The sequence below is a fragment of the Cebus imitator genome, unplaced genomic scaffold, assembly GCF_001604975.1.
Source record: "Cebus imitator isolate Cc_AM_T3 unplaced genomic scaffold, Cebus_imitator-1.0 Scaffold33, whole genome shotgun sequence".
Taxonomy (NCBI): Eukaryota; Metazoa; Chordata; class Mammalia; order Primates; family Cebidae; genus Cebus; species Cebus imitator.
In genome coordinates this window covers 2,058,853-2,076,919 of record NW_016107348.1, presented here as the reverse complement: position 1 = coordinate 2,076,919, position 18,067 = coordinate 2,058,853, and the positions used below count along the sequence as shown (strand labels likewise).

General features: G+C 37.5%; 1 protein-coding gene across 1 annotated transcript in view; it reads left to right on the top strand.

Moving 5' to 3' along the window:
• The window catches only part of STX6 (syntaxin 6), a 49,025-nt gene that overhangs the window by 11,708 nt on the left and 19,250 nt on the right, over positions 1–18,067 (top strand). The window contains exons 2-4 of the mRNA XM_017524452.2: positions 4,506–4,675; positions 7,267–7,361; positions 16,945–17,007. Of these exons, the coding sequence (XP_017379941.1) occupies positions 4,506–4,675; positions 7,267–7,361; positions 16,945–17,007 (328 nt within the window). The remainder of the gene's footprint in view (positions 1–4,505; positions 4,676–7,266; positions 7,362–16,944; positions 17,008–18,067) is intronic.

Sequence of the window (18,067 nt, the reverse complement as noted above, 5' to 3'; positions counted from 1 at the left end):
AAAAAAAAAAAAAAAAAAAAAAAAAAAAAAAAAGAAAGAAAGAAAAGAGACATATTTCCTTAAGAATTCTTCATGAGGCTGGGTGCTGTGGCGCCTGTAATCCTAGCACTTAGGGAGGCTGAGGTGGGTGGATCACTTGAGGTTAGACGTTTGAGACCAGGCTGGCCAACGTGGTGAAACCCTGTTTCTACTAAAAATACAAAAATTAGCTGAGTGTAATGGCACACACCTGTAATTTTAGCTACTCAGGAGGCCAAGGCAGGAGAATCGTTTGAATCTGGGAGGCAGAGGTTGCAGTGAGCCGAGATCATGCCACTGCACTCCAGCCTGGGTGACGGAGTGAGATTTCGTCTCAAAAAAAAATTATTCATGAAACAGTAAAAATTATTAATTTTATAAAATCTTGACCCTCAAGTATAATTTTCTTCATTTTTTAAAAGTTATAATTTACCTACAATAAAAAGCAACCTTTTTAGTATACACTTGTATAAAATTGACAAATTCATGTAGTTGTGTAATCATCACTTCCACAAGTAGGATATAGCACAGACCCATCTCCCCAAATTGTTTCTCTGTGTGCCTACTTCCCCCTTGCCCAGCACCTGGCAAACCCTCATCTGTTTTCTGTTTCTATAATTTTGCCTTTCCCAGAATGTTTTGTCAGTGAAGTCATATAGCACATGGCCTTCTGAGTCTAGCTTTTTTTCTTAGCATAATACATTTGAGATTTGTCTATATTGTTGAATGTAGCTGTAGTTTGTTCCTTTTTATTGCTGAATAGTATTCTGTTATACATATATACTACAGTTTATCCACTCATTAGTTGAAGGACATGTGGGTTGTTTACAATTTTTGGCTGTTATGAATAAAGCTACAATAAAAATGTGCAGATTGTGTGAACACAAGTTTTCACTTAGGAGTGGGACTTTTGGGTCATATGGGAAATATATGTTGAAGAAACAGCCAAACTGTCTTCCATATGGCTGTACTATTGTGCCTTTCCACCAGTAAGTTATGAGAGTTCCAGATACTCCACGACCTTTCCAGCACTTTGTATTGTCAGTTTTGTTTTCATTTTAATCCAGTCTAAATATGTAGTAGTATCTCATTGAAGATTTAATTTGCATTTCGTTAATGATGTTAGGCATCTTTTCCTGTGCTATTTGTCAATGTATGTCTTTGGGGAAGTGACTGGGCAAATCTTTTTGCCTTCTTATCTTTTTGAAACACAGTCTCACTCTGTTACCCAGGCTAGAGTGCAGTGGTGCAATCTCAGTTCACTGCAGCCTCCCACTCCTGGGTTCAAGCGATTCTCCTGCTTCAGCCTTCCTAGTAGCTGGGATTACAGGCATGCACTTCCCCACCCGGCTAATTTTGTATTTTTAGTAGAGACGGGGTTTCCTTCATATAGGTCAGGCTGGTCTTGAACTTCTGACCTCAGGTGATCCCTGTGTCTCGGCCTCCCAAAGTGTTGGGATTACAGGTGTGAACTACCACGCCTGGCCCGAAACTTTTTAAGCACCAACAAGATGCTTGAAAGAAATGCTCATTGGAGCATTTTGCATTTTGGATTTTCAGATTGGAGTGCACAACTTGTAAGTATAATGCAAATATTCTAAATCTGAAAAAATCCCAAATATTTCTGGTCCCAAGCATTTTGGATAATGGAATCTCAGTCTGTACAAGTTTGACCAAAGAATTGTAAGGGAAACAAAGCTCCCTAATGACTGAGATACTCCTTCCCATTTTACATGGTAAGTCAAGAAAAACAAGAAAATTATTATTGTAAAATAAGAAAATCTAAAAACTTCTTTAATACAGTCTTAGGATCCACATTGCAGCTAACCTTTAACAGCCAGTTGTCAAGTTTTGTTAACAAAAAAGAACACCTGCAGTTGTCTGAAAAGACTATTAAAATTCTCTTCCCTTTTTCTAGTGTATATCTGCGTGAGGCTGGATTCTCATCATAGGCTTCTACCAAAATGTGTGTCCACAGACTGATGATAGAAGTGGATATGAGAATCCACATGTATTAAAGAGATTTGCAAAAATGTAAAACAATGTCATTCTTCTCACTACATTTTTTTTGTTTTAGAATTTTAAAAATCATTATTAGCATGTAAGCTCACATTTTAAAATTGGCAAATATTCTTTAAATGTCTGTTTGAATTCCTAATATAGCAAATAGCATTAGATATATAGCACACGTCACTCTAAGCTCTTTGGGGTCTTCAGTAATTTTGAAGAGTGCAAAGGAGTCTCCTGAGACCAAAAAATTTCATAGGTTGCTGCTTAGAATTTAATTCCAGCATCAAAATTGTGTACTGGTGATGGAGAACAAACCTAAACCCTAGCCCAAGGCTTCTTGGTTTGAGGCTGCTAGTTCTCAAAAAGGAATTCATATTTGCTTTACAGAATCAATAATTTTATATTCTTTAAAATGAGATGTCTTCACAGATACCTCTTTAACTCTGTCTTCTATTATCATAGACATTACTCAGTTCTTAGAGATAAACCAGTGCAATCAGACCTTCATCTCTGTGGATTCCAAATCTGTGGATTCAGCCAACTCAGGATTGAACATATTCAGGGAAAAAAAAGAATGATTGCATCTGTACTGAACATGTACAGACTTTTTTTTTTTCTTATTCCCTAAACAATACAGTATAACAGCAATTTACATAGCATTTAAATTACATTAGGTATTATAAATCTAGAGATGATTTAAAGTATGTAGGAGGATGTGCGTAGGTTATGTGCAAATACTGTGTCACTTTATATATGGACTTGAGCATCTGCAGATTTGGTATCCTGTGGGGGTCCTGGAACCAGTCCTCCGAGGATACCCCAGGATGACTGACTTTGCGTTAAGGAATGGTACATAGCTCTTACTCCACTAAATCACCCAGATTTCATAAAGGGTAAAGAAAGTAGATTTGTACCTCACTTAATTCTTCCTTCTTTTATCTTAAGTATGGTTTCTCATTAGCACTGAACGTCTAAAGGCTGCCATGAAAGGAACAATGAAGTGACTTGCCTAAGCCATAAACTAGACGATGTGAACTGACGTTGGTCGATTTCTTGTTGTCCGTATAGCTTGCTGACTTACTCAGCCTAGCTGTATTCTCTCTCTCACATTCAGCCTCTTAGCTCTCATCAGTATGCCATAGACCTAAATATTGTAAGGTGCTTTTCTTCATTTTTGTTGGTGCTTTCTTTTTTCCAGTACTTGAAACTTCAGAGCGTATAGGATATGTGCGAATTCTGTCTTAAAGCCATAGACAACAAACACCCTGATCAGCCAAAACACGTTTTTGTGGTCTTTATTCCAGAAGAAATCATAGAAGGTTCAAAACAGTTCTTTTAGTTTGGGACAATGGGAATATCAACTTTGTACATGAGAGAGTATATGATTATAAAATGACTCCTTTTTGGCTTTTATATGTGGTAATGTTAGATTATAACATTTAAATGGTGAATATTGGCCCAGTGGTGGGGGTAAAAGTTCTTAAAATTTCGTGACTATATCTAATTTAAAAGCATGCTAAATCATAGCACTTAATGGCCTACTTTCCTTCTCTAAGCAAGATAAACACTAACCTGGCAGGGTGCAGTGGCTTACGCCTGTAATTCTAGCACTTTGGGAGGCTGAATGAAGCAGGTGGATCACCTGAGGTCAAGAGTTCAAGACCAGCCTGGCCAACATGACAAAATCCCCTCCCTACCGAAAATACAAAAATTAGCCAGACATGGTGGCGGGCACTTGAAGTGCCAGCTGCTCGGGAGGCTAAGGCATGAGAGTCACTTGAACCCGGAGTGGTGGTGGTGGGGAGGTTGCAGTGAGCCGAGATCATGGAATTTCACTCCGACCTGGGTGAAAGAGCAAGACTCCATCTCAAAAACAAAACAGAACACAAATCTGTTATATGGTATTGCTTAATTAAGGACAGTAGGTATATTTAAAGCTAATGTTTGGAAATCTTCTGATGAGATCTTGGGTTTAAAAATTTCTCAGATTAAAATACTTATAATAAAACAGTAGCTATATAAGAGTAACCCTCCCTCCAGCATTCTGCTTTCTCCCACGCCAAGAAAAGAAAGGCTATATTAGGACTTTTTCATCTGAGTATAAATTACTAATACTGTCACACCAAGTAGAAGCATGTGGGAATGCTCATTGCCCCTTAGTTAATTTGTAGGATTGCTTCACTAGACTTTTATGTATAGTCTGTTCAGAGAAAAAAATTAAATTTGTCCTTCCCTGACAAACTTGATACTGTGGCTGCTTAAATAATGGCTATTGTATTCCAGGCATCGGCTGAGAACATAATACTCGGACTGTGTTTCAAAGTTTTGAACTTTGATATTTGTCTGTGAAGAGCCATCTGTGGGAATGGTGGTTGCTGAGGATGGTGTTTGATCATAAATGTTAACCTAAATCATGCAGTAACTTGTTCATGGAATGTTGTCTGTGATTTCTCTCCTTTCCCTCATCTTGATTACAGAGAGGTACAGAAAGCAGTCAACACTGCCCAGGGATTGTTTCAGAGATGGACAGAGCTCCTCCAGGACCCCTCCACAGCAACAAGGGAAGAAATCGACTGGACCACCAACGAGCTGAGAAACAACCTCCGAAGCATAGAGTGGGATCTAGAGGACCTTGATGAAACCATCAATATCCTTTTCTGTGGTGTCTGTGCCATTTGGGGTAAATAAATAGACAAATGGACAAGTTTTTCTCCGGTTGTTTCCAGTATGTAGATGAAACATTTTCTTTTATAATCGGTTGATGTTGCCCTTACTTATACCATGACATGTTTAAAGTATTTGCCCCCGTAAGTTAAGGTAGAGCAGCTGAATTCTTATACAGTGTATGACAAATCCTGTACTGTAAATGTATATATAAAGGCAGCGTGGTGTAATGATTACGACTCTAGACCCTGGAGTCAGATTGCTGGTGTTCAAATCCTGGCTCCACCAATGTAAAAGGAAAAAAAAAACCCTTTTTTTCTTTTAAGTCTGTGCCTTCCCACTCAACTTGGTGTGATATTTCTGACACTGTTTACTTGGAAATAATATCAGGTCCACAAGTTAAGAGCTCAGTCCCACAAGACTGCCCCCACTTCAGATGCCATTTGCAAGCCCCAGGTTGTAACCAGTGCTCCTAACTGACCAGCTGTTAATTGAGGTCCCCACAACCCCCTCCGTAGATCGAATTAATTTAATTTGCAAGAACAGCCCACAGAACTCAGGGAAATAGTCTCCTTTGGTTTATTCATTTATTGTAAAAGATATTACAAAGGATGCAGATGAATGACCAGATGGAAGAGATGCATGCAACGTATGGGAAAAGAGGTGCAGCACTTCCAGGCTCTCTCCAGGTGCCTCCAGGAACCTCCACACCTTCAGCTGTCTGGAAGCTTCCTGAACTGTCCTTTTGGGTGTATGTGGAGGCTTCATTACGTAGGCATGATTGATCACATTAATTGGTCTGTTGGTGATCAACTCAGCCTTCAGCCCCTTTCCCCTGGGGTCGGCTTGAGCAGGGGGCTGAAAGTTTCTGTCTCATCACATAGTTGATTCCTCTGGGGACCAGCCCCTCATCCTGAGGGGATATCTAGGAACCCCCAGCCATCAGTCATGCCATTAACATACAAAACATGGTCATCACTCTGAAGATTCCAAGGGATTTAGGAGCTGTGTGCCAGAAATGAGGGGCAGAGACCAAATTTGTATTTATTATATTACAGCATCGCAACCAGTTACCATGTGACTTGGGCTCATCACTTAACCTGCTGTGCTTCAGTTTTCTCTTTAGTGGAAAGTTAGGATAACAAGGGTACGTAGCGCCTAGAATTATTGGGATTATACAGGTAAAGAGTTTAAATGGCGCCTGGCATACGGCTTCTGTAATAGTGTTAGCGGTCGTTATTATATAGAGATACATAGAGGCCAATGTTATACTTTGGTAATTAGAGATCAAAAGAAAATCTTTTTGTAGACTGTCTTCCTGTTTAAGAAGTGATGTTACAGTGCTGCTCCTCATTGAAGAGGCATCTTGTACCATGAAACTGCATTTAGTAAAAGCTGATCTGTTGTGCTAATTCATTGTATTGATGAATTAGCAGTCCACTGTAAGTCCACTGATCTGACTGATGCACTAGGGAACTGTAGAAACTTCATGATATAGGCTTTTTTCCCAACTGGAAATCCCATTTAACCAAAACTTTAAATGGAAGATATGCCATTTGCATACTCTGAGTTCTGTTGTTTTTTCCCTAAGTGAGATAAAACATCAAGGAAACCAGCTTTTGTCAGGATCACTCTATAATTAGCACAGGTTCGTATGCAGTTGATATGTGGAGTAAATAATTTCTGTCATTCATGAGGTTCCTGGGTACTTTTAAAATTGTTAAAAGGCAAGTATGTTCTCTAAAATTAGTGGAAAATATGTGAGGGAGCAGGATCGAAAGCACAGTTAGAGGGAGATAATTCTTCCCTTGAGGCAGGAGGGAAGGAAAAAAGGTTAGGGAAGCTAGAGAAAACGTGAGATGAAAAAAACAAAGTTTTAATAGATACTCATCATTCAGATGAGTATCTGAATGATACTCAGAAAATGTTTATTGAGTATACTATGTGCCAGGCATTTTGTTGGTTACTGAGATTAATAAACACTATACCAGCCCTCACAGAACTTTGGGTGGATGGTAATCAAATAATAGCACAGATACCCGCAGACTTTGCAAGGGAAGTAGAGCGAGCGATGCAAGTGTCTGACGTGATGTGTTGGACCATGCTAGGGGGAAGAGGAACAAGGGCAGCTTCTCTGAAGAAGGCCTGATCTCCAGATTAAGACATAGGGTTAGTATCTTGGCATAATGGCAAGTGGTTTGGAATGGCAGGAGAAAAAGATTTGCAAAAGTTGTCTTAGTAAAAGTGATGAGGAGTTAAAAAAGGATAAACACAAGTGTTAGCAAACAGGAAGAGCTCAGCTCAGCTGTGGTCAGATAACCTCAAGGGTTTAGTGAAGCCTCAGCAGGAGCTGTGCTTCCTAACCTGACCAGTCATCTCTGTCTTGGGGCAGAAGGATCTTCCCTCCTATGGCTGTAGGCAGAGGAAGTTTGAGAATGATTGGTGTCCGGTTGACTGTGTTTTCGGAAAGTTTGAGCCAGATTTTATTTGTCTGCATGTGAGAGATTCAGTGATTTAACAGGATGTTTTCAGACTTTGATGATGAAATCGTTTTACCTTGACTTTTTGACCTACGCATAGTTGAAGCAAATCCTAGAAAATTTAACCTCGACGCAACTGAATTGAGTATAAGAAAAGCCTTCATTACAAGTACTCGGCAAGTCGTCAGGGTAAGGAATATGATCTCACTGTGTTGTCTGTGTAAGAAGTAGCCAGACTTCTTAGAACTCTTTTCCTTAATTGTAAACTAATAGGTCACCTCTCATATCACTTTTAAAATATGAATTAAATGCCAGTTTCCCCACAAATAATTTTGCTGATTGGCTGGGCATGGTGGCTAACACCTGGAATCCTAGCACTTTGGGAGGCAGAGGTGGGGTGGATCACTTGAGCCTAGGAGTTTGAGACCAGGCTGGGCAACATGACGAAACCCTGTCTCTACAAAAAATAGAAAAATTAGCTGGGCATGGTAGTGCACGCCAGTAGTTTCAACTACATAGGAGGCCGAGGTAGGAGGATCAGGTTGAGGCCGAGAGCTATGATCATATCACTGCAATCTCCCAAAAAAAAAAAAAAAAAAAAAATTTCATGACTGAAGAAAAAGAAATCTGTTTTTAGTCTTTCATTTTTTTGACCCGAGGTCTCACTGTGTTGCCCAGGCTGAAGTGCGGTGGTTCAGTCTTGGCTGACTGCAGTCTCCACCTCCCAGGCTCAAGTGATTTTCCTGCCTCAGCCTCCCAGGTAGCTAAGACTACAGGTGTGCATCGCCACACCAGCTTAATTTTTCGTAGAGACAGGGTTTCAACATGTTGCTCAGGCTGGCCTCGAGCTAGTAAACCCAAGCAGTTCGGCTGCCTCAGCCTCTCAAAGTGCTGGGATTACAGACATGAGCCACCATGCCCAGAGCCACCATGCCCAGCCTGTCAGGCTTATTTCTGAGAGCAAAAAAGCAGTAATCATTGGTTTTGGGCAGGGTACTTTAATGGTGTCATCCTGAATGATTAAACACCTGTCAATACTTTAGTTTCTTCAAGCTAGTTATCTTTCTCTCTTTTTATTTCTTAGTGTACTCTATTTCTTGATGAACAAAACAATTACTATTGTAGAAACCATTTGGTTTTTTTGATTGATTGGTCATCACTTTGCATTGTTGAAGAGTGACTCTTACAGGGTTTGGATAGCAGCTTCTTCCACCATCTGAATTCCTTCTGGAACTCTTGCAACCCATGTTACTGACATTTCCATATGTAACTACTTGACAGCCATTCCAGCGTTATCCAGAGCAAACAAGCATCTATCAGAGTCTAAAAAATTGACCCAAGTGAAATCTATAGTCCTAAGTTATTTAGAATAATACCCATTATTAAAGAATCTAAGAAAAAACATTATTTAAGTACAATCTTGTGTCATTAAAATGTTTCATATTTTGAAACTATATAGCTAAGCCATTTGATTAGCATAACTAGATGTAAGAGAACCAGCTGTCTTTAACATATGTACTAGAAAGCAGCTTCCTTGAATAAAAAGACTTGGGATCATACCAGTGCTAACATATGGCTTTTTAAGAGTCATCTTAGGCAGGAACCTTAGTATTTGTTTGCCAAAGCCTTTATATCATGTGTTTTCCTTTTGAAATTATTTCAAATGGTAGATTATCACTGAACTTTATATATTATTGTTTCTTGTTTTATTCATTAGTTGCCTTTCTCTATACATATACGTAAATTGTTTCTAAATAAACCCACATTTTAATAAGGAAGAAACCTTTCTGGACCTCGATGCCCCTTCCAAAGTGAGTGTTTTGATTAGACACTCTTAATTTCTAGCCAGTTCAAAATACTGTTCTGATGAGGAAGCCTTGTGGTTAGGTGACATATTTTTTGTAAGATAAATAAATCCCCAATTATTTTTTATAAGCTTTTTTTTTGTAGTCAGTTTTTTGAAGGACACTCCTATAGACATTAATATTTAAGTGGGACCTTGCAGTGAAGTATATGTCCTTAACCTTAATCATTATATTTATTCTTTCTGCAAGGTAGACTTTCGCAGTTTGCAACTTGAAATCCAAAGGTCCATATATTGAAAATTAAGTTCATTGATATAACGGAAGGAAGAATCCAAAGTTTATTTTCTAATATCTGAAAAGCTTTTTAAAGTACATTCTTAGAGGTTGATATGGTTTAGCTGTTTCCCCACCCAAAACCTCATCTTGAATTGTAATCCCCATAATCCCATGTGTCAAAAGAGAGACCAGGTGAAGGTAGTTGAATGAATCATGGGGGACATTTTCCCCATGCTGTTCTCATGATAGTAAGTGAGTCTCATGAGATCTGATGATTCTATAAGGGGCTCTTCCCACTTTGCTCTGTCACTCTTTTCCCTGCCGCCTTGTGAAGAAGGTGCCTTGCTTCCCCTTCTGCCATGATTGTAAGTTTCCTGAGACTTCCCTAGCCATGCCAAACTGTGAGTAAATTAAACCTCTTTCACTTATAAATTACCCAGTCTCGGGCAGTTCTTTATAGCAATGTGAGAACAGACTAATAAGAGGTATTCTAAATCAAGTCAGTACTTCAAAATATTACTGTCTTTTTAGAGTTGAGATCTAAACCATACTCAACTGTGTGATCCACCTGAATATTTTAGGGCTTTAAATCATTTTTGTTTAAATTTATGACCTGTTTGGGGGAAGCTGTTAGTATTTACCAGTGGTAGGCTAATAGTACCTAACTGAGCTTTTGCTGATCTGATTTTAATAAATTCTAATTCAAAGTCCTATAGAAGATAAGGAAATAGCAATGGTGCTAACTTGATTAAAAATAAAAACAAAGGGCCGGGCGTGGTGGCTCAAGCCTGTAATCCCAGCACTTTGGGAGGCCGAGGCGGGTGGATCACGAGGCGTGCCTGTAATCCCAGCTACTCAGGAGGCTGAGGCAGGAGAATTGCCTGAACCCAGGAGGCGGAGGTTGCGGTGAGCCGAGATCGCGCCATTGCACTCTAGCCTGGGTAACATGAGTGAAACTCTGTCTCAAAAAAAAACAAAAAAAACAAAAAAAAACAAATTATTTGTGTGTATGTTTACTGCCTGTCAGTCTTCTCCAGTCATGCCCCTTGAGGGTAGTGTTTCTCTTTTNAATTGCCTGAACCCAGGAGGCGGAGGTTGCGGTGAGCCGAGATCGCGCCATTGCACTCCAGCCTGGGTAACAAGAGCAAAACTCCGTCCCCCCCCCAAAAAAATAAATAAAAATAAAAATAAAAAAATAAAAAAAAATACACCTGTGTAATTCCATATTATCACATTTAGCTAAACAGTGTTTGTATGTAGAGATTTCTGGGTTCTGAGTGGAGGAGCTTCTGACAGAGGGATCAGGGAGTTAGCAGATTTGGAAAACGAGATAAAACCAAGTTCAAATTAGGAATTTGTAAAACTTCTGTTAGCTCTTCTGTTACTATTATCAGTGGGCTTTCATTTAATGTTGCTCCAAAATTTTTTGACTATCTTTCAAACATTGTGTTCTGCTTATGCTTTCTCTTTCGTAGGCAGTGATACTCTATGCATTTTGAGGGTTTTTTTTTTCTCTTTTTTGCTTCAACCTGAAGGTATAAATCTCCTGTTTCTTCTTGATTAAAGTCCGTTGGTTGTGCCTTTAGTAAGCCTTCCTTGGTTAGAGTCTTGTGTGTGTTTTTCCAAGCATCTTTTAAGTTTGTACAAATTCAGTTTTACTGGCAGTTTTTAGCAAAGAAACCAAAATATTCAAGTTTTTGTGTAAATAGCTTTCATATTTTTGAGGTGTTCATTTTCACTCTTGTGGAATCACCTATACATCAAAGATTTTGCATGTGAAATTTTCGTGTTTTAGAAATACATCGTAGAAGTGACCTTGGTTTTACTTTAGGATCAAAAGGTTTTGCAATGTATGGCAGAACAACAGTGAATAAGGGTTAAGGGAACCTGAGTTCTAGGCTAAGCTGTGACATTAATAAATGTTAACCATGGTAAGTCATTCAGCCTCCGTGGATCTCAGTTTTATCAATGAAATAATCCTCACTAACATTCTCTGACTTTAACTTTAAAAGTTAGAATCAGAACTATTACTCTCTCCAGGAAAAAAAACCCAACCTGCTCCAATGTAAGAATTGTTTACAGTCAATTATAAGTCAAGATGGAAATGGCTTTGGTTAATTAAAAAGGGTGAAGTATCCAGTGTGTGCACAGATGACCTTGAGATACAAGAGTTATGAGTGGGAAGCACTGGGATTTCTGATGTCTCATTCATTCAGCTTGGAAGACAGTGTGAAAGGGGAACAGGAGCATAAATAACCAAGACATTTGTTGTTCCTTTCACGGATTAACCATACTTTATTGGGACTCACTGATTGACTGCTGGTTCTGAAGTTCAAGTGTTAGAAAGAAGATGAGTAATTATGTTTTTGGCATGATAGATTGTTATAAAATGTTTAAAACTATTTAGTAACATAGTTTAAGATCCCACATTCTAATATGGAGGTGTTCTGTTTTGTGATTTTTGACCTGCCTGGATAAAGTGCCATCATAGAAGTGAAAGCCAACTAGGGCGCAGTGGCTCACGCCTGTAATCCCAGCACTTTGGGAGGCTGAGGTAGGCAGATCAGTTGAGGTCAGGAGTTTGAGACCAGCCTGGCCAACACGGTGAAACTCTGTCTCTACTAAAAATACAAAAATTTAGCTGGGTGTGGTGGTAGGTGCCTATAGTCCCAGCTACTTGGGAGGCTGAGGTGGTAGGATCAGTTGAAACCAAGAGACGGAGGTTGTAGTGAGCCAAGATTGTGCTACGGTACTCCAGCCTGGGAGACAGAGTAAGACTCTGTCTCAAAAAAAAAAAAAAAAAAAAAAAAAAAAAAACTAACAAAAAAAAAAAAAAAAAAAAAAAAAAAAGTGAAAGCCATAGCTCGTTACCTGCAGTGGTCACATAACTGAAAGCCATAGCTCGTTACCTGCGGTGCTGTCCCATACAGGATGCCCACCACAGGGCTGTTGGAAGAATCTGTCTCATCAGGGCTAACACCCATGAAAGCACACACATAACCCACATGGTTTTTATTAAGCATAAAACTTTAAAACTTTAAAATATGTTTTATATAATATTTTATATAATGTAAGCTCAAAGAAAATTAGAGAAATTTTTCAAGAGGAAAAAGCAGAAAAAGGAACCTAAACTCAATGTATAAAAAAAATATAACATATAAAATATATATTTTTTATATAATTTATATAATGTAAGCTCAAAGAAAATTAGAGACATTTTTCAAGAGGAAAAGGCAGAAAAAGGAATCTAAACTCAAAAGAATACACAGCACAAGATTATTTTCTTAATAATTTTCCTCCCAGTGCAGCGCAGTTGTATTTTTATATAGTTATGATCATACCATTACACAATCATAGCATTTTATTTTCTTAAGTTACAAATAATCTGTACTTGGTATTTATAAAATGCAAATAATTTTGATAGAAAGGAGAAAAAGGCCCCTTCATTCTCTTTTCACTCCCTAGAAATAATCAATGTCAACAATTTTATTTTTGCAACCATTTTATGGACATTGAAATACTTAAACTTTTAAAAAGCAGTGACATGATCTATAATATTTTTCTATGAAAAATTACATTGTGGACATAGTCTTATAATGATACAGATAAATCTAGAGAAGTGCTGTTCAGTAGTGATAAAATGTGAACCTCCTGGTCATTTTTAATTTTCTAGTTGCCACATTAAAAGAGTAAAAAGTATGTGAGCTTCATCTATTTTATGTAACCTAATATATTCAAAAGGTGATCATTTAAACATGTAGTCAATATAAGAGATAGTGAGAGATTTAAATTTTTAAACTGTTTTTGTAATAAATCTGGCATGTATTTTACACTCCAGCATATCTCAATTCAGATGTGAAATTTTCATTGGAAATACTTAGAGTTGAAAAAGTAGAATCACAAACACAATATTTTCCAGACGTACTTAAATTTTTCTAATAACTGAATATCAATTAATTAAAATAAAATTCAGTTGCACTGACCACATGTTAGGTGCTCAGTAGCTAGTGGGTCCTGTATTACCCAGGAGCAGATTATCCTTTTTAATAGTTAATACTTTCATTTGGTGGTAATTTTTATTGAGTGCTTACTATATTGTTGGCTACTGTTAATCATGCTTCATGTGTTACCTCTATTAATCCCTGCAATGATCCTAAAAGATATTATCCTAAATGTACAGAAGAACTAGAAACTTAGCACAGCTGTGAAAAAGAATAAGTCTTAAACCTAGGTCTTTGACATGAAAGATTCTGCTCTTACCCTCTCCTCTAATGTGGCTCTGTTATGATTTATTTAATCATTGACCTACCAGTAGATATTTTGGTTATTGTTATTATTGGCAATTGCAAACCCTACTTCAGTGACCATCTTTGTGAGCATAACTTATGTATTCGTTTAAGTAGTAAAAAAAAAAAAATCAATGAGAATACACGTTTGAAATATTCATAGCCAGTCATGGTGGGTCGTGCCTATAATCCCAGCAATTTGGGAGGCCAAGGCAGGAAGATCACTTGTGAATTCAGGAGTTCAAGACCAGCTTGGGCAATATAGTGAGACCCTATCTCTACCAAAAATAAAAAAAAAAAAAAAAAAAAAAAATAGGTGTGGTGGTGTATTCCTGTAGTCCCTGCTGCTCGGGAGGCTGAGGTGGGAGGATTGTTTGAGCCTGGGAGTTTGAGGCTGCAGTAGCTGTGACGGCACCACTGTATTCTAGCCTGGCCATCAGAGTGAGATCCTGTCTCAAAAAATTGTTTTCAAAGTATCCTACAAAAAGATCTTATCAGTTATATTTCTAATTGGGTGTTAGAATACACCTTCACTAAGTATTATCAGTGTTTTTCACCTTTCTTGGTATAATCAGAGAAAATATCTCTTAGCTACACTTCTTTGATTATCAGTGGGTTATTGCATCTATTCATGTTTGGTCATTTGTGGGTTTTCTTGTGAATTGTCTGTTCACTGAACTTTCTTCATAAGCACAATGCCTAGTACATAATCCTAATATATAATACTGCATTGTGTGGGTTGTGTTGCTGTTCCCTTATTTGGAGTTGCTGCTTATTTCTACTTTTTTTCATATTATAAATAATACTGCAGTGCACATCTTTGCGTGTGTTTTTTGGTATATATTTTATATTATTTCCTTAAAATAAATTCCTGTTAGTGGAATTACTGGGTCAAGGCAGTGAATATTTTGAGACTCATGGTATGGAATGACAAATTTATTTTCAAAGTGCTGGTCTAGTTTACCATCCAGCCATTGTTTGGGACCAGTGGTATTTTAAAAAATATATTTGTTAAAGTATAACAGTACAGAAAAGTGTAATTAACCTAAATATATAGCTTAATAAATTTATAAACTGAACACAGCCATCTAAACAACCCCCAGAAGCATTGCAGAGTGTTACCAGCACCCCCAGAAGCCTACCTGTGCTCCTTTTCAGCCAATATCTGTACCTTCCACTGCACTGACTTCTAACAGCAAAAATACATTTTACATGTAATGTTCCAAGGCTAACGTGTCACTTTTCCGTACATGAATGTTGATGTCTTTATTATGCAAGTCATGTGTTCATTGTTTTAAAAAAAAGACTATAATAAAATGCATTGACTATATTTTTATGTTATTTATTTTGTAGAAATGGGGTTTCACTGTGTTGCCCAGGCTGGTCTCGAACTCCTGGCCTCAAGCAATCCGCCTGCCTTGGCTTCCCTAAGTGCTGGGGCTATAGGCTCAAGCTATAGTGCCCAGCTGAGTATATTTTTAAAAGCATGTATTATCTCCCTAGTGGATGTTGCTCTGCATAGTTTTTAATATATATTAAATAAATCAGGCTGTTGGATTGACTATCAGAATGTCATCTTAAACTCTAATTGATAACCAGAAAGGGAATCCTGCAGTCCAGGAGATACTAGTATAATGGTCAGTCTGTCTTTGAGGCTTCTAGAGTTCTGTTGTAAGACAGGGAATGGGGATGGGGGGTGCTTGTTAAAAATGTGCCATCAAGAATCTGCCTTCATAGGTCTCCATGGGGCCTAGGGAACTACACTTAAAAATACTTGTAAAATTTTATTTATTGATACATAATGGTTGTGCATATTTTTAGGATACATGAGATATTTTGATACATTCATAATTATAACATCATGGAAAATGAGGGATCCATCTCCTCACCTATTTATTCTTTGATATATCTTAAAAATAAAATTTTTTATATATTTGTACATATTTTGGGGGTACATACCACATTTTGATGCATGTATATACAATGATCAAATCAAATGAAGATAATTGGGATATCCATCATTTTAAACGTTTTTCTTTATGCTGCAAACATTTGAATTATTCTCTTCTTGCTATTTGGAAATATACAGTAGATTATTGTTGAACTTTAGTCAACCTACTGATCTATGGAACACTAGGTCTTATTTCTTCTAAGTGTATTTTTTACCCATTAATCAACCTCTCTTCATTCTGCTTTCCCCCTGTACTCTTCCTGGCCTCAGGCAACCAACCACCTATCTATTCTCTATCTTCATGAAATCCATCTTTTTAGCCCCCACCTATGAGTGAGAACATGCAGTATTTGTCTTCCTGTGCCTGGCTTATTTCACTGAGCATAGTGACATCCAGGGGAACTGCATCTTTAACAACACTCACGTGACTGACTCGTGCACATCATCCTGATGTGAGCTCCATGTGGGCAGGGACCTAGCTAGTATCATTCACCGCTGTATGCCTGGCCACATAGCAGACATCAGTGAGTGTTTGCTAAATGGGTAGATGAGTGGTTTGAAAGTTGAATCAGGTGGGTCTCACTCCCACTTACTATAGTTCTGGGATTGTAAAAGTGGTGGCACTATCTGATCTACTGTTTACTTGTCATGGGTCTTTAAAGAAGTTTTCAAAAGTCTTATACTTTAACGTCTGTGTAAATTATAAAGTATTTTGACAGCCTTTTAAAAAATTTTTTATTGAAGTCGTCATGTATTCAGTTCAAATCATTCTCTAGTATGTTGGATTGTAGCTAAATAAATAGAATGACTCATTTAATAAACTGCTTTGCTTCAGATAAAGTAATGGATCTATTCACTTTTCATTCCATACAAAATTATTTTTGACACCACTCTGGAAATTCACTTTGATGTTAGGGTTAGTCTGTACCTTTCATGAATCCAACTCATGAAGTAGATGTAGTTTATACTAAAAGCACATGGTTTTTTACATATATTATAAAAAAGATAAAAACCCTCGAACACGTGCATTTGTGTTTGTACCCCAGGGATATTCTTCACTAGTGATGTGACTTTGGGAAAGTATCATCGTTTTTTTGTACCTAGGTCTCCTCAACCTTAAAATGGAAATAGTACCAGCCTCACGGTGTCCTTGTGAAAATTCATTGATAATGTGTGTACATGTTTAGGATTATTTCTGACCTGTGGTAGGTACCTGGTAAATGTTAATTCCGTTCCTCTTTCCTCCTATTTAAATTAGAATCCAGGTTACTTGTTTTTAAGGGACCACCTTTCTTTTTGTTTTCTTTATTTTTGAGATTGAAAATAAAGCCAAGAAATGCTGTCTTCTTGTTTTTAAAAATAATAAATTGTGTGTTTTTCTATTGTATGAAATGTTAACTGTAAGTTTGTTTAAGGATGTGTTTCATTTGTTTTCCTATCTTCTTTCTCATTAGGACATGAAAGATCAGATGTCAACTTCTTCTGTGCAGGCCTTAGCTGAAAGAAAAAATAGACAGGTGAGAAAACATCAGAATATAATTATCAGTGAGAGAAAGTATACAGTTAGATATTTGAAATTTAAAAATGCTGACCATCCATGGATCATGTAATCAAGAGGAAGACCTCTGCATGCAGGCCCTGGCGTGACCATGGGAGGTTTGATGACAGTCCAGGCAGCCTGGCCCAGCACCCTGTCAGCGTTTCCCTCCCCTGTCTCACCTTCTGATCCTTTCCTGTGGGCTCCCATAGCACCTTTTGCCTACCCTTACTATAGCACTTATCACAGAGTACTTTTACTGTTTTCATGTGTTTTTTCTGCACCTGTTGAGCACATTCTTTGTGCTAGGCTCTTTTAGGGGCTATAATTACTTACTGTCTTTCTCTCTGCTGGACCCCAGGCCCCTTGAGAGTGAGGAGAGATCTGTGTCTTGGTTTTTAGTTATTTGTTTGGTTTTTTTTTTTTTTTGAGCTCTCTGGTAGTTACTACATTGCCTACCCATGGAACACATTAGACATCTAAGGATTGATATTTGATGTAAAGACGTTAGAGGAACCTTAAACTTGTGTGTTAAATTTCTTTTTAAGTAGTTTTTTAAAGTTACATACTTTGGCATATTTATAGAAATACTGCTTTCTAATTGTTAAAATACAGTCATTTTAAAAAATGTAGAATGGTCATCTAGAATTTGGACTTTAATTTAGATTGAAATTCGATTTAGACTTTTTTGGTGGGAATGTTTTTTGCCTGTTGCTAAACTGTTAGGTGATTTTTTTGACAGAAGTAGTTTTTAAAAATTCTGTGGATATCCATTTTCCTTAGGAGTAAACAGTAAACAGTATCATGAAAAATGATACTGTTTGTTTTAAATGAATTATCTTAACCTCATTTTATTCAGATTCCAGAAAGTTATGAATTGTCCATGTAGTAGGCTCTTGAGAAATCTTACTATTTTTACTTAACTAGCAATCAGTATTTCATAACATAAATCCTTACCTTATACCTGTGGGTGTTTGTCAAGCCACTTAATTTTGAAAACAAATATTATGAAAGCTTGAAGAAGGGGGAAGGTTCTATAA